General features: G+C 43.4%; 1 protein-coding gene across 1 annotated transcript in view; it reads right to left on the bottom strand.

Annotated features, from left to right (window-relative positions):
- Positions 1-436: 436 nt before the first annotated feature.
- Positions 437-14,626, bottom strand: part of Polr3b (RNA polymerase III subunit B) — a 93,553-nt gene continuing 79,363 nt past the window's right edge. Inside the window, exons 24-28 of the mRNA XM_070014472.1 lie at positions 13,499-13,602; positions 12,804-12,970; positions 9,333-9,446; positions 7,645-7,818; positions 437-4,138 (exon numbers count right to left, since the gene is read on the bottom strand). Coding sequence (XP_069870573.1) covers positions 4,009-4,138; positions 7,645-7,818; positions 9,333-9,446; positions 12,804-12,970; positions 13,499-13,602 — 689 coding nt within the window. The 3' untranslated portion in view covers positions 437-4,008. The remainder of the gene's footprint in view (positions 4,139-7,644; positions 7,819-9,332; positions 9,447-12,803; positions 12,971-13,498; positions 13,603-14,626) is intronic.

Raw genomic sequence — 14,626 nt, 5'->3', positions numbered from 1 at the left:
AACAGGGCAATATTTCCAAACTACAATACCGATGGGTTCTGTGCTTAGCCACGCACAGTTGGCAAATTTCCTCTTCCAATGGAACTTGGGTTTGCCCGTCCTCACTCTGGCTGAGGAGGCTTTAGGGAGAGGGCTTGTGGGGAGGGGCTTCTCTGCACAGTGCTACTCGGGACACGAGCATGCTGATTACCGGTGAAGCACACCAGACATCGGTCCAGGCCTGCTTTGCGAGAGGCGCTATAGTAAGCCATTCATGCTTTATTTCATCTTAAAAACAGCCCTAGGAGTGGTACAACAGTTCTACTCTGAAGATGAGAAAACTAAAAGAGCAAAGTGAGTATGTTGTATTTGAGGCAACATGTCTATAAAGCAAAGAAACTGAGCTCATGTTAGACTGTTTTTAGCCACCTGGGCGTCTGGTAGATTTATTTTTTTTAAGAATAGACATTCAGAAAAGTGAAAATATCTATGTATATTGCTTAGTGAATTTTCATAAAATGAACAAAATTAGGTCATCAAGACTCAAATTATAGAATTCTTACCAATATTCTAGAGACCCTCTCAGCCATCACTACCCTACCCCACTTGCATAGAGAGCTTAGTGGGACTTCTTATAGGTACATACTATCTAACAACTTACAAGGAACTAATATAGCATGTCTTCCTGTGGCATATAATTGTGAATTTATTCACCATATTAGGCTACAGAAATTCAATGTTCATTGCTAGAGTGTCCCACTGTATTAACATCATTGTTCTATACTTAATTAGCAAGGTAGTTACTTACAATGAGGGGCTATTACAAATAATGCTGCCAGAACACTTTGTATGTACTGACTACTAACACATCACTAACATATGCACCTCTGTTGGGCACACACCAAAGAATGGAACTGTGAGGAGGTGCAGCAACATGTCCCACAACGGCCAGGTCACCTGACGCTAACCTATCCAGCCGCCATCTTGGACTTGGGCCACAGCTGCAAAGAAATACCTTTCAGTCATTTGAGCCGTCCTGCCTGTGGTATTCTGCCACAGCACACTGAGCTGACAAGCCATGGAAAGGTGGAGGCGAGCTCACCTCAGGGAGCTTCCTTTGTGTCTGGGACTTAGGCCTCTGAACCCTTGGTTTGCTCTTCCCGGCTTGGATTCTGCCACAGGACATGCTAGTCACAGTCCCTCAGCCGGTTTTAGCCTCAGCTGATATCACTTCCATACTGTCAAAAGGTTGGTTAAGAAGTGCTTTTTGGGTGGCCTATAAAATGTTCCTCATCATTGCTAACATGGAATCTACCGTATAAAATTTTCCAATACTGCCAAAAATAGAAAAACTAACTTACTGTGTGTGTATGTGTGTGTGATGCTGGCGATAGAAAGGCATTCTGTCAGTGGTTTACAAACTCTGGCCCCTGGGACCTCTTTCTATCGAAGTACTTCTCAGAAAACACTGGGCCTCATGGCATATTACTATAATTCTAACAACCCAGGATTCTGAGAGTTGGAGGATTGCAATTTAAGGCCACTTTAGGTTGAAAAGTCTACTAGACTACATCTTGATAACAGCTAGAAAAACTAAGGCTGAAGGTGGGATTCAAGTGGAAGAGTGCCAGTTGAACAAACAAGCTGAGCAAGAGTGAGGCCCTGAGTTTAAACCCTACTACTGCCCAAAAGATAGGTAATGCACACATATACACAGCTATCCAAATGTTGTATCTGCTAGTTTTTAAATGTACCAACCTCAGAGGAGTTTCACCAGATGTCTCAATGTGGACACCACACTTTCCGAGTCTTATGACATGGTATTTCCTAAGATGCATTGCCTCAAGATCAGAATGGTCTGGAATGGATTTTCTTAAAAACTCATTTCCTGGGCTGGGAAGGTGGCTCGGTGGTAGAGTATTTGCCTTGCATGCATGAGGCCCTGGGTTTGATTCCTCAGCACCACATAAGCAGAAAAGGCCAGAAGTGGCTCTGTGGCTCAAGTGGTAGAACCATGACTGGTGAACAAACAAACAACCATTTCTCATTTTGTTTACTTATACAAAAAAATAGAACTGAATACGGACTGCCTACATGCACAAAGCCCCTCAGAACTAGAAAAAATAAAATAATAAAAAAAAGGAAAAATATAACTAGTCAGTTGCATTTGATTTTTTTTTTTGGTCAGTCATGGGGCTTGAACTCTGGGCCTGGATGCTGTCCCTGAGCTCTTCAGCTCAAGGCTAGCACTCTTCTACTTGAATCACAGTGCTACTAAGGTTTTCTGGTGGTTAACTGGAGATAAGAATCTCACAGACTTTCCTGCCCAGGCTGGCTTTGAACCATGATCCTCAGATCTCAGCCTCCTAAGTAGCTAGGATTAAATGCCACGTTGAGTGATTGAAAAATAGAATTATAAATAAATCCTCCTCTGTAAGAAGCCAGATCACCAAGTCCCACTGGCTGGTCCCTTACCAGTGAAGCTCCTTGTTTCTGACTACCCTCAGTTCCTTAGCTGTGATAAATCATCAGACATGAGAAATGCTTCCAGAATCTGAGTGCAGGTTGTCAGTGGTCTCTGATGCTCCTGAATCTCAGAGCCCAGGATGGCCTCTCCCGTGGTAGAGCTCCGGTCTTGCTCTCTTCTTGCCCTCAGTCCAGTGCACAGTACTGAATGACAATGACGGTGTCCTTGTGCCACACCCAGCACACTGCCAGTTCTTCCAGATGCTGCACACTGCACCATCAGCAGAGTTGGCAAGGGCAGTTCCCTTGCAAGCCACAGAGCACAGTACAACACCTATACAATTGAGGACACAATCTTCCTGTGCCATCGATTTTGACAACTCTAAAGCTAGATTAGTAATAATTGGCATGGTAGAAGTAGGTGTTCAAAGTCCTATGCAGCCCCGAGTGAAGTCTGTTTAAGGCCTGCCCTCCCCCTCCCTTGCAGGTCTTTAGTGAAGTCTCTCTGACTTCTACACCTTCACTGTGAAAGAAATGAGGTGAGGCTGAGTCCTTAAGTCCAATACATGTTAGCTTGAGGTGACTAAAGGTTGTGCAAATGTCCTGTGGATGTTTAACTTGGTTAAACACAGATCCTTAGCCTTATTTTGACACTGAAGAGTGATTCTTGTTGGTGTGAGACATGCTGGGAATGTAGCCCTTGACCATTACCCAAATATTTATCTGGCTTTAGAGCAGGGCAGTTAAGAACAAAATAGAAATGGGTAAGGAAGAATGTCAAGTTAAAAAGGAGGATGGTCAGTTGACATCTTGAAAGGAAGGTCAGAAGACAGAAAATGACAAAGCATCCACAGCTTTATATTTAGATATTTAATAAATATTATCTCTCAGTATGGTTCACCACTGTTGTAGTAGTCGACAACATTCTTGTTTAACCAGGTAGGAATATACTTATATTTCACCATGAAGTTGAGGTGTGTAAAGGTAAGGTTTAATGGTTGGGAAAACAGGTCTGGATACAGTACCAGATAAGAATACCTCACTCACTTCATGGCCACCAAATTGACTTCTTGGAGACCCCAGGCTGCTCAGGATAAGGTGTCCCAACAAAACCCACACCTAACAATTTAAGTAAAACTCTTCACACCCCTAAGTCTCATGAGAACCTGGGGTTGTGGTCACTGGAAGATATCACGGAGGATTTAAACCTAAATACTCTTCTTCAAGACCAAGGTCTTTCTCATGAATAAGTTTCAGCCTATCAGAACACAAATAAATGTACCCCTTAGGATAGGATATGTCCCTCATTCCCTTGTGTGTCAGACCTCACTGTAGTTCATGGTGTTAACATGGCTCCCAAGGCTCGAGGCTCACTGATCAAGGTCGAATAGTCAGTCTTCTGAACACAAAATGTTTATCAGTTTTGTTGGTTTTGCTTTGGGGAAAGAAAATAACCTCTTGAGTTGTTCACGGAAGAGGAGGGAGAGAGTTCCCAGGCTCTGCGCTTTGCTCTGTGTCAGACTGGCCTGGCTGTCTTTTCAGTAGCTGCCGGTCCTGCTTCACTCACTCGTTGTACTTGGACAGTTTGAGCCTGGGGATAATGTTCATGGACTGCAGTTCTTGGAAGAGCAGCTTGCAGGCATAGGGGATGCGGAGGGAAGACACGTGGCAGGATGACTTGCAGTAGTGGCACCTGAAAGCCAAGTCAGCACCGTCAGAAGGACAGCAACTCAGAGTGATGGCCTGGGCGGAGGACCTGCTCTACCAGGCCCTCCCTTCATAGGATTTATTTTCTATTCCTAAGTGTTCACGGACATTGGTAAACACACACGTGACCAGAAAACACAAGAGGCAAAATAAAAAACAGGACAAAGCTCACTCTCCGGTTTCAAAAGCATGCAACTTAAATCAGTTACTACTATCAGATTTCTAGATCTTTCTCTTTAAAATGCAAAAACATTGGCCTATATACTGTTTTCAAATAGCTCTAGAGATAAGAACTATCAGAGATTTACTGGGAGTTAGACTTCTTTGTTGTTGAAAAAGTTTTCAACTGGCTCAATCGCTCTGTACTTGATGATTCTGATCAAGATGCTCTATAATTGCAATTCCGATTTTGTCCCTGAGATACATAAAGTCTGAGGGAAAAGACAAGACTTTTGAACAGGAGAGTAGAATCCAATCAAGCTCTTCAGACTTGGTTATTTCTTAGTATTGAAGCTACTATATGTACAGCAAAGTTATCCTTGTGAAAGCTAAGAAATGTGTGCATGCATTGTTGATCTCTACATTAAGGTCAAGTACATAAGTAACTATGTATGCATGTATATACATATATGTACTCATATAATGCATATACATATATACACACACTTGTATAGACAGATGCATATGTATATGTAGCATAGACACCTTATATTTCAACAGATATGCAATGTATGAGACACATCCTAAGGAAGAAACTTGACCCCAGCATGCAGTAAACTAATGTTTTAGGACAAAGGCTGCACAAGGAGGAGGCTGTGGCCACACATGAGAAATAACTGTCCAGTGAAATGTCCTCTCTGAGCTAATTATCTTAATAGGAGTTCGCTTTTGTGACTTCTGCCCTTTGTGTCCTCCAAGGAACAACAGTCTTACTGTAAACCTCCCCATAGCAATGCCTTGCTAATGTGCGAATCACCCATGGAGGCCGGCTCCCAGGTTCTGCACTGCTCTAATTAGTCAGCCTCCATTGTGCGGATCATTATAGGATGGTGTCCATCCTGCGTGGAAGGCCTGTGCTCGCTCTCCTCCCACTCTGCCTCACACGCCATCAGGTAATGATGGGAAAAATGACAGCATCGTTATGCGGCAGCGGCCAGAACACAGCACGCGAGCAAGCAGCCTGACTACAGAATGGATCAGGATGTTTCTCTGTTGGTAACAGGGTACAAGCAAGCCACTCAAAATCAGACAGTAAACATTATGGTCTGTCTAATTGCAGTAAAGATCCTCCAAATGTATAACCTGATCAAGTCACTTTTAAAGGTCTGCACCTAGGATATATACAGAATCAGGCCTTGTCATCAGATGACCAATATGTGAGACAGAGTCCAAGCAGAAGAGCCAGGGATTGAACAAAATACTGCTGATATATACACCTTCCTGCTTATATCTGCACCTGAGAATGCAGGGGCGGGGGTGGGGGAGGAGAGGGGTCCAAAGGGTGCAAGTGAATCTGGTTTACTGTTTCCTTTCAATGGAAGGGGAAGAAGATAATAAAACTGTTTTGGAAGTTTCATAGCCTCTATTTTTAATGAAATAACTTTTCTGCATCATATTTTCAAAGAAAATTACTTAAAATTCCTGGTGCCAAATTTGATGATTGAAGCATGGAAGTAGGTCCCAGACATCTTCCTATTATACTATTTCTTTTCTTCCTTTACTTTTTTTTTCTAGTTACACTGCTCAGACTATGAAAAGCAAGCTCAATATGCATTTCAAAAGATGAATGGACATCTCAGGACTGAAACAAACCCCCATCTCATTGATATAAGAAAGAGGCAGGCTTTTTCTCAGAAGAATGTCGCCCATCTCTGCAAGCTTATGAAAAGAACAAACTGCAAGTGGCTACCTCTTCTATTGGCTTCTAAAATGAAACCATTTCTTTATAGATGGGACTAATCAACTCTTCTGCACCAGAATCATAAAATAATGAGCTAAAAGGATTTGTCCTTTAGTTAGCAAGGATAGACTGTGTTCTAAGGAAATGCTTGTTCTGATTGCTGATTTGCTTTATCCAACTAAGAAACTGGCAGCTTAGGATGGCAGAGGTTCAACTGTCCGGAAGGAGGCCCTGGAGGACTCAGTGGGAAGAAGGTAGCCCATGCTCTCTTCAACCCTACCAATGATGGCTCATAATGTCCTCAGGGTAAGGCCTCTCCACAAAAAAGAGAGGCTCTGGGCAGGCAGGTGAGAGGGACACTGCAGAGATGTGGCTATCACCCTTCCCCATAGTACCTTAGACCTTGTGAGACTTTGCCTCTGATAAAAAAAAATGAGTAGGGACTGGGAATCACTGGCTCTCTTGTCTGCAGAGGGATTTCAGGGCTCTAGATCATGGCTATCGTTAAGTAGAGCTTAGGTAGAGCCATTACAGCTAGGAAAGGTAATTACACAAATAGAAAAGAGCATGAGTGGCTTTTGTATGCTGAGCTCACTATAGAAACAATAAACTACTCTCTATGTAACCTACTTATTAGCAAGCCTACAATAGTAGGGGATCATTTAGCAATGACTTAGAAAAAAAACCCAAAAACTAGTTCTGGGCTTGAACTCAGGACCTCATATTCTCACTCAGCTTTTTGCTGACAGCTGGTGCTCATTATTTGAGCCACATCTCTACTCTCATTAATTGGAGGTAAGAATCTTGTGGATCTGTTTGCCCAAGCTGGCTCTGAATTGTGATCCTCACATCTCAGCCTTGAGTAAGATTAAAGGTGTGAGTCACTGGTGCCCAGCTTGGCAACTACTTCTTTATGAAGCATCATCCAGACTCCAGGCTGGAGAATCAGGGGCTGAGGAAACAGCGTGCAACCAGAATGATCTAGGAGAAAGTGCTGTGGGAGTGGCCCTTTATCTGTCTTGTGCACCACTGTACTGGGGTCCAGATAGTGCCTGGCACTTAGCAGATATTCACTGATGGCTCTATGGTGACTAAGACAACCACGGTTCTCATGGACTAAGTAGTCCGAGTGTGAAGCAGCTTGCCATAGCAGAGTGCAGTGCAGACAAGAGATCAGAGCATCAGGTCATGGTCCTAGCTCTCCACCATTTCCTGTAGGATGTGGGGCAGTATTTGGTTCTGAGTCAAAAGCCACAAATGAGTTTTTCAAGTTTATTTTTTCCCCAAGAGTTTCTTTAAAAGGCTATAATTCTAACATTTAGCAATGTTATCTGCTAGGATTCTTACAAGATTGAGATGAAGTCTGTACTTCTTGGGAACTTAAACTCTAGTAGTATAGAACACAGAGCATCACACAGACAAAACAAGCATGAACTTAAAGATTCCTGACCACAGGAATGCATGGATGGGGACAGGACATCAGTGATCATATGGAGACCATGGGAGTGTGACCATGGGGGTAGAGGAAGTCCTGCAGCTGTGACTTATTAGTGACATAGCATGATGTGGCCTAAGAGACCACGTTGACTTACCAGCCAGAATATCCCAGAAGTCCACACTGTCCACAGACATCAACTTCAAAGGCATCACTTGAAATCATCAGTCTCTCCAACAAAAGCATACTAGCTCCATAGCCGATTAAACAGTCACGTTCCATTTCTCCCAGACGCAAGCCACCATCACGAGATCGCCCCTCAGTGGGTTGCCTTTGAAACAAATGTTGTTATTATTATGTTGAACAGAGAGGCTAAGCACAGACACAGGGCTCAGCTGAAGCCAAAGCACTCTTAGTCAGTAACCCTGAGCTTGCTGCTCGGCCCCTCTCCTTGCTGGGAACACCTGGGTCAAAGAGCTTCGATAGAGAAAAAGAACACTGGAAGTGTTCTTAAATAAAATGACACAACTATAGTATTACAGACAGGAAGTATGAATATATTCACAAAGAACCAGAAAACACCATTAGTATTACTGTCACAATCATTGATATATCAGGAAATAATGTCTTTGAGTATCTTCTAGAGATGTCTCAGTATTCTGTTATTTAAAAGCAAGAAAATGAAGCAGAACAGACTATAATAGCAACCTGGCTCCAAGTATTTCCTGCCAGGGCTCCAGGACTCTGTGTCTGTTTGTGTACTAAGCTTAATCTATACTAATATACTGATATATTTACACAAAATACAAACCTATTGCATAATACAACCAATAATATCAATAAGTATACTTATAAATGTGTTATAAAATATAAACAGAACCAACATATTATTTAATATATTAAATATCTACAATTATAAAATATAAACAGAATATATTATTTAACATATTAAAACATATTTATATATGAATACACATATGCTAAGCTTAAGAAAACTATTTTTTTCAATTTTTTCTCAGCCTGCATTAGTTTCCACACATTTATCAGATATTCCAATCAATCTCACCCCTGTATCATTCTCGCTCCCCAAAACACTTTTTAACAGCTTTCATTGTTCTAGTTTCATAGGTCTATTTTCCCCAGTTCATCCTCTTTCACAGCCTAAGCCCCTCCCAATAGACCCCTCCCACAGAGTCTGTTTCTCTCCCCAGTGCCCTACTGACCAACAGCTTTCACTGAGGCTCTTTATGCTATCTTCATATAGTAGTTGCAGTATATTCAAAATTATTCACTCTTTCTTTTTCGATGCCCTTCTCTTTCTAAGCAGTCCCTTAGAGTCAAACTGTGTTTATCCATTTATCTAATTATGTATACATGCACACATACATACATACATGTTCATGACTGTGTATGTCTTTTAGGTCTAGCTGCCACATGAGTGAAAGCTTACAACTGTCTTCTTTTTTGAGCTAAACTTGTCTTGCTTAATTTGACGTCCTCCATCTATTTTCTTGCATATGACATGATTTCATCTTCCTTTATGGCTGTGAAATATTCCACAGTATGTATGTATGTACATATGCATGCATGTATGTATATACATTCATGTAAATACACACTACAGGATTCTCACCTGGCAGGTGTTTTATTCATGTTAGTCAAATAGTGGTGTTTTTTTTGGAATGCCCAAACTTTGACATCTCAGGAAAACAAACATTGTTGGGTCTGTTCTGTCTATGCATCTCGCATGTAGTTGTGTGGACTGTGCTGTTCTGACTGGTCTGGTTGCACAGGCACCACTGCCAACACCTGGGCAGTGCGGGAGGTCTGACTGCATCCTCTCACCTGGTAAGGACGGCTCGTGGTCCCCGGGCCCGGGCATGCATTTTATCCAGCACCATGTGTTTCAGCTTCTGGTAGTACACAGGGCCAAAGTAGATGTATGCTTCTAAGGGTTCACTGGAAGAAAAGTCAGTGTTAGGGGCCAAGGGAGCTCGGGCAAACAAGAGACACGAGAGCATACTAGATAGCAGGACCCTACTTGTTCACTGGGTCAGAAGAATTTCCAATGTGTAGTGTATGTAAAAGTACCAGATAGATAATAGTTTCACAAGGAGATAAAAACTTCACAAATGTAACTGTATATAGGCGATTTAGATCATTTATCTAGATCACCACAAATAATCTTATAATTGGATCTTTTTGCTTCTGCTCCCATCCCCAATCTGTTCTTCTGTAATAAGTCAGAGTGATTCTTTCTAAAATGCTACTCACAACATCTCATGTTCTGTTTTAAAATCCCAATGGTTTTTCACAGTCAGAATTCATATTACCAACATTTTATCATGGTCATAATACACATAATCTAGTTCCTGTCCTCTTTACATTTCTTATTCCTGCTTGGCTAATCTTCCAGCAACACTGGCTTTTTCATTACTCAAATGTAGTGAGTCTTACCCAACCTCAGGGCCTTTATACATCAACTTTTTTTTTTTTTGGCCTAGAATGTTCTACCAAGCATGTGCATGGCTCTATCAACAGTGTATTCCTCAGACAATTGTTCCCTGAAAGTAGTTGATTTTTCTTAGATAAGTCCTCCTCCCTACCATTGCCTCCATACTGCCTCCACCTGACCCTTCAGGGCGCTTACACCTTTTGCTACTGCACATGCTAAGTTTCTCTGGTTAGTGCCTGTCGTCCCCACAAATAAGCTCTGTAAAAATTAGCCCTTTGTCTCCTTTGTCACTGATCCTATCTCTGCTTGTTATACTAGTGCTCAATAAAAGGTGTGTTAAAGACAGTGACTACAGAAGTACTTTGTAAGAAAAATCCTTTTCCTCTAGGCTAGAGCCAGGCAACAAATGCTTTTTAAAGGCCTTAGAATGTCCTTTCTCAAAGAAGGACCACCTTCCAGGATGACTTAAGCCCCACAATCACCCAGGCTGGGAGCACTGTGGCCTATTAGAAGGTGAAGGAATCGGACAGGCTCCTCAAGAACTGGGGGGGCAATGCTGCTCCTCCTGCTACCCTGGTTTGCCTGGGAACAAGCTCACTTGGAGTGACAGCATGATGTCAAGCAGAAGAAGAGCAAAGGATGCCCACTGGCCCCTGTCATACACGTCAGCTTCACTGAAGGCTTCCACGGTCACCAACCTCTTCCCAAGGAGAGCAGAGTGGAGGGGCATGCTGGGGGAATGAGACCCCTCATCTTGCTCCAGCCTGCTGCACAGATACTTCCTACCCTGTTTCTTGGTTGTACAGTAGGGTGGTCAGTCCAAGGGTCTTTCTAGTTCAACTGAATGAATGACTCTAGTAAATCAGTAACATGGCATTGAACTGTTAATGCTTTCCCATCATCCCTGAGGAAAGCCGCAGGAGTGCCCGCTCCTCGCTATGTCCAAGGATGGACAAAGGTGAGAGTGGTGGGTGCACATGTCCACAGAGCTTCTGTGGAATTTTGAGCCAACAGGCTAAACCGTGCTTCTCAAAGTGTGCCAAAGAAGGGGGAATTCTGGGCCTGGGCTGCAGCGAGAGGCAGTGTGGACAAGACACACTACAGTCAGCCACACATATTATGGTCTGGTTGGCTAGACACTCTACAGTCGTCATGGCAGCAGGATACAACCCATTCTAACCTCTTAGAACAGTAATCTTCAGGAAGCTCCACCAATGGAACCCTGTGGTTTCACATACTTTCTGATCAACAACCGCATTGTTTCATGGTGGAGAATATCAACAGTGTTCTCTGACACCACCATGCGCTGCCAGCCCAGTCTCACTGTGAGCAAGAGGCATGCAACACCGGAAGAGCAGCGTGAATACCAGGGCTCACATGAATCCTGCACAAAGTCTACAGTATGTCTTAAATTGAGCAACTGATTGGAGGTTTTAAGCCTTAATGTGTGAGCCACATCACGAAAGCTCATCGTTTCTACCACTGCAGGGATCACTGCAGGCCGTGGAGACCCCTCTCCACTGCCTGTTTGACTTGGCTCTTTCCCTTCACCAATCTTACCCCGGCCCATGATGGCTGCCACTGCCCAGAAGGGTGGCAGAGCTGGCCTCTTCCAGTTGCTGGAACTTAAGTGGTAAAGTGTTAAACTTACTCTCCTCGTGTCTCAACTATCCAACTCCTTATAGGGCTCTTCTAACCCCTCCCTTGTCTTTATAGTACTTGGACTGATTTGCCTAGGTTTCATCACTCTACAAGCATTTCTGGAGCACCTGCTGAGCAATAGGCCCTATGATACACAGTGGAATAGAATAGTAAACACAGCACAGCAGCCCTGTTAGCTCAGAAGAGGGATAACTGTATTATGAGGGATTATTATGGTATATTTAATAGTGATAAGTGCTATTGATAACAATGGAGCCAGAAGTGGAAAGTGCTAGGTTATAGTTTTGTGTGTGTGTGTTTGCCAATCCTGGGGCCTGAACTCTGGGCCTGGGCGCTGTCCCTAGGCTCCTTTTGCTCAAGGCTAGCACTCTACTACTTGAGCCACAGCACCACTTCTGGCCTTTTCTGTGATTAATTGGACATAGAGTCTCATGGACTTTCCTGCCAAGGCTGGCTTCAAGCCCCAATCCTCAGATCTCAGCCTCCCAAGTAGCTAGGATTACAGGCATGAGCCACCGGCACCTGGCTAGGTGGTAGCTGTGAATGAAGTAGTCACTGGGCTGGGATATAGATCAGTGGTAAAACACCCCTACCATTCATGAGACCCTAGGTTTGAACCAGCACTGCCAAGTAACCAGACTGCTATTAAAACTACCTTAGATTAGGTGGTCAAGGTAGGTGTGGCCACTGAGAAGCAAAGGAAATTCAACCCTTAAGGAAACCATTTGTGTTATGTCCAATGAGCATTCCATAAAAGGAAGCTGTGAAATCAAATCTTCCCAAAATTTTAAACTGTAGTCTTGTCAACACAACTAGCCTTTTTCAATTGATCAGTTCTCTAAATCCTGATTTTCCTGGATCAGAACTCTTAAAACAGCACTGGTTTACTTCTTAGGGCTTAAAGGAGAGCTTCCCACGTCTACAGGCTCTGACCTCTTAACCAAACCATTCTTTTCTTGAACTCTGGGCTTGGACGCTGTCCCTGTGCTCTTCAGCTCAAGGCGAGCGCTCTACCGCTTGAACCACAGCATCACTTCTAGTTTTCTAGTGGTTTATTGGAGATTAGGGTCTCACAGACTTTTCTGCCCAGGCTGGCTTTGAGCTGTGATCCTCAGATCTCAGCCTCCTGAGTAGCTAGGATTATAGGCGTGAGCCACTGGCTAACCATTCTTTTCTGTAGAATGCTCCTTGGCACTCACCCTGTGATGCCTGACGTGACGTAGTCCTTCCCCAGGTAGTTATAGCCATGACGAACGAGGTCCTCGCACACGTCCTTCACTTTGCTTCCTCCGAACGCAGTGCCATAATGGAACCTGCCGTCTAACACGCCTGCCTTGCCGGCTAACAGCTCGATCAGCTTTCCCACCTGAGGGATGGGAACGATTCAGTGAGTCCCTCACAGTGGTAGGTGGTACAGACATTCTCTTTGCTCATTTCTCAGCTACCATGACTGAATAGCAGTGATAAACTTAACAGTGGCAATATTTATTATCTCTTGCTGTGTAACAGGTTCTGATGAAGTAGTTTGATACATGTGCTCTAATTTTAGGATTATTTTCTCAGTGTCTGGATGAAAAAAACTGAAGTATGGAAGTTAAGCAGCTTGCCCAAGGCCGCACAGCTGGTCCGAGGCGGGGCCAGAATGACAGAGGGTACCCAATGGGAGGGAGATGGTATAGGTTCCACCCATGGGGTTCTCTGTGCCAAAGGCCACGCACTACTCAGGAGCCTGAGTGCAGCTCTAGGCCACTGCCTCTGCAGAAGACAGTGGTCCAGAATGAGGGGCGGGGAGAAAGCTGTCAAAGGTAGTTCCCACTGCCTCCGCTTCCTGTCACTAAACTGCCCACTTTTCTCCTTCAAAGCAGTGTCTCTGAAAAGCCCCAAGGTAACTGACCGTCATTCTCGATGGGAAGCCGTGTGGGTTCATTATGATGTCCGGACAGATGCCAGAATCACAAAATGGCATGTCTTCCTGGGGGACGATCAAACCACAAACACCTGGGGGAGAGAAGATTTCATGCCCGGAAAGCAAACAGGCAGAAAGGAAGAATACAGTATTTAATTGGAATCACCCTGCTGTTATCTCTATTTCCACTATTCTAAAACCTTCCCCTGGTCTCTATCGACAGTAACAAAAGCAATTTCCAACAGTTATTCTGCTAGACAATCAGCTCCAAAGTGACTCTCCTTGAAGAAAAGCACTGGCCTGGCACACAATGGTGCTGTCAGGCTGCTTGCCCACCCTCCTGAGCCACCAAGACTGAAGAGAAGCGACTGCCCTGGGCCTGGGCCTGTCAATACCCCCTCAGCTTTAAGTTGGCAGCAATTTCACGATCTTCTAGTTCAGTATCCAAATCAGAAGAATTCAAACTCTCTGACTACTAACCACAGGCCTGACTGAATAAGAGGGTGTGTGTAGTTTCAAGACAAAAAGTGGTGATGAGCTAACAGGTCTACCTGTTGTTGGCTGCTCAGCACAGGTGGCTTGGCTGATTCTTGCCAGGGATTTTTTTTTTTTTTTTTCTGACAAGAATCTAAAAACCTAAACCACCTTAAGGAACTGACAGTGTATAACAAATGAGAAAAATTACCTGGATGGAAAATGCTAAATCCTACTTGGAAAGGTAAAATTAGAAATGGAACTTTAAGAATGAAAACAGAATAAAACAAAACCTACCAACCCTACCCCCCAATACTTATGTGCTCTTAAATTTACTCTAAGCTGTAGGGGATTTTGTTGGTAGGTAGTTTTTACTTCTTCTGGGTTTTTTGTCCCCCCTTGGGAGAAGGCAAAAGGGTACAATTAGGACTTTCAACCACAATCTATACAATTTAGAACTGGAAAACCAGTGTTCAATGGCAATGAACTAAGAAAAATAGTGTTTTTTCTTATGGTAGTTAGAGAAAATTCCTTTTCCCTATGTGTGAGGTTATCAACAGATGAAAATCTCCACTGTTTGACTTCTGTGTAATAGTTCAAATTACTTTACTATGATTATGATTATTACTAGTAGTATTACTG

Source organism: Dipodomys merriami, unplaced genomic scaffold (genome assembly GCF_024711535.1).
Source record: "Dipodomys merriami isolate MVZ:Mamm:240054 unplaced genomic scaffold, mDipMer1.0.p SCAF_97, whole genome shotgun sequence".
NCBI lineage: Eukaryota > Metazoa > Chordata > Mammalia > Rodentia > Heteromyidae > Dipodomys > Dipodomys merriami.
The sequence above is the reverse complement of the archived record's forward strand: the minus strand, read 5'-3'. Positions and strand labels throughout refer to the sequence as shown.